The following is a 2,073-nucleotide window of genomic DNA, read 5'->3' on the forward strand; positions in this document are numbered from 1 at the left end:
AAGACGAATGCACACCGCACTTTTCAGATTTATTTAAAAATAAAAAAACATTTTTAACCAATGTATAGTTTTTCTTCCACTTCATAATGCAGCACCACTACGTTTTGATTGATTCCAAAAATACAGCAGGTTCAATGCATACTTTTACAAGAACTTGTTACGGCAATTTTAAAATAAAATGTACGTAAAAGTTTGTGACACGGCCGCATCTTTCTGAAACTGTAAATGTATTAAACTGTTATAGATACAGAGAATGTCTTTATCTGCACTTAAAACGTCCTTTACCATTACATTTGTTGTAAGAATAATTCTGAGTGGAAATGTTTAGTAGACACATGGTAAGAATTTCTGTTTTTCTTTGTTTAAATACAATTAAATGTCGGGGTTTCGGTTTTTAAATAATATTGACCAAAGAAAAGTGTGATTTTGAGATTTAATGGAAATTCTAATGTTTTTATTCCAAAACTATAAATCATTTCTTCACCTCTTTGAGTTTCCTTTCTGCACAGACTTTTTTTAGTACCAATGTGGCAACAAGTGAGAAGGTGGCGACCAGGGTGAGGACAGTTCTCATGGCTCTGAACCAGTTGGGGTAGCCTGGCAGTAGGGTCAGGTCGTAATGCAGCGACAGACCCAGCCCCATTAGAACTACCAGGGTTCCTTCTGTAATATTCTCCCTGCAGAGCAGCGCCAGCCAAGCCAGGAGTGATGGCACCACGCTGTTTCCCAAGTTCATCCAATCTGGCTTGGCGGGGCTCCCAGCAGGGATGGCGAAACCCCAGCGGGCGCCTCCGAGGAAGGAAACTATAGAGGCTCCGTACACCATCTGGGCATAGGCTACTTCAGGGTAGAAGGACTGGGTGGCGGCCATGACCAGCGGGGCGGAGAGAAACGGGATGAGGCCAGAGAATCCAAGGTACAGAGCCGGTTTGGGCGCCTGTGTGAGGGCCCTTATGCTGAAGCCGCTGCTGCCGTCTCCTTTTTCCGAGGAATCTGAGTGCAGACGCGACGGCACCCAGGTCATAGGCCCGATGCTCCGACATCTACTGCTGAACGATGGCTTAAGTGGTGTAACCCCCGAAGATGTTTGAGAAGTAAACAGCTGGGCTCCTGTGGCGTAGTTAGGTGCCCTGGTTTTCTGCTGGATGCATCTCCACACAGGAAGCTTGGAGGCAAAACCAAAAAACAACATAATCACTCCTTTCTCACAAATAATCTTATTACACAGAATTGAAACATGTTCCATATTGTGTCACAAAAGACACTTCACCATTTTTTTTTTAAATATATATAAAAATCAGAAAGTTGTGGCCTGCATTTGTATCCCCCTCCACTCAGATACCCCTAAATAAATTCCAAAATGGCAAAACAATAAAGCACGGTAGTGGCACCACTAGGATGGGGGACACTTCACTAGAGCAGGGATTACAGTCTAGCTTGATAGATATTAAAATAGGGCAGTACAGGGAGACAATCTGTTAGAAGCTGCAAAACACTTTAGATGAGGTTCACCTTCCAACAGGAAAACAATAAACAGCCTGAGCTACAATGGAGTGGTTTGGATAAAAGTGCATTTTTTAAATATTGAATATTATCTAAAAAAAAAAAAAAAGTCAGTGGCAAGATTTAGCCTAAGAGACATTTCATCAAATTTGCCTGTGTTTGAGCTTTTCCGCAAATAAGGGTGGGTAAAAAAAATCTCACTATGCACATGTAAAGGTTGTATGGAAGAGGATAAGGGCAACTAACAAAAAAATAAATAAAAAAGGTAACTGATTTTTACATTTTATTTCAGTATAATATTAGAAAAGTCAGAATCCTGACTTAAATCTCAGAATTCTGACTTTATTCTCTGAATTCTGAATTTAATCTCAGAATTCTGACTTTTTTTCTCAGAATTCTGACTTTAATCTCAGAATTCTGACTTTAATCTCAGAATTCTGACTTTTTTTCTCAGAATTCTGACTTTAATCTCAGAATTCTGAATTTAATCTCAGAATTCTGACTTTTTTTCTCAGAATTCTGACTTTAATCTCAGAATTCTGAATTTAATCTCAGAATTCTGACTTTTTT

General features: G+C 39.6%; 1 protein-coding gene across 1 annotated transcript in view; it reads right to left on the reverse strand.

The window, feature by feature from the left end:
* Positions 1 to 6: 6 nt before the first annotated feature.
* The window catches only part of LOC107083622 (transmembrane protein 69-like), a 3,411-nt gene continuing 1,344 nt past the window's right edge, over positions 7 to 2,073 (reverse strand). Inside the window, exon 3 of the mRNA XM_015372987.1 lies at positions 7 to 1,165. Within this exon, the coding sequence (XP_015228473.1) occupies positions 473 to 1,165 (693 nt within the window). The 3' untranslated portion in view covers positions 7 to 472. The remainder of the gene's footprint in view (positions 1,166 to 2,073) is intronic.

The sequence above is a fragment of the Cyprinodon variegatus genome, unplaced genomic scaffold, assembly GCF_000732505.1.
Source record: "Cyprinodon variegatus isolate N-32 unplaced genomic scaffold, C_variegatus-1.0 Scaffold79, whole genome shotgun sequence".
NCBI classification, from domain to species: domain Eukaryota; kingdom Metazoa; phylum Chordata; class Actinopteri; order Cyprinodontiformes; family Cyprinodontidae; genus Cyprinodon; species Cyprinodon variegatus.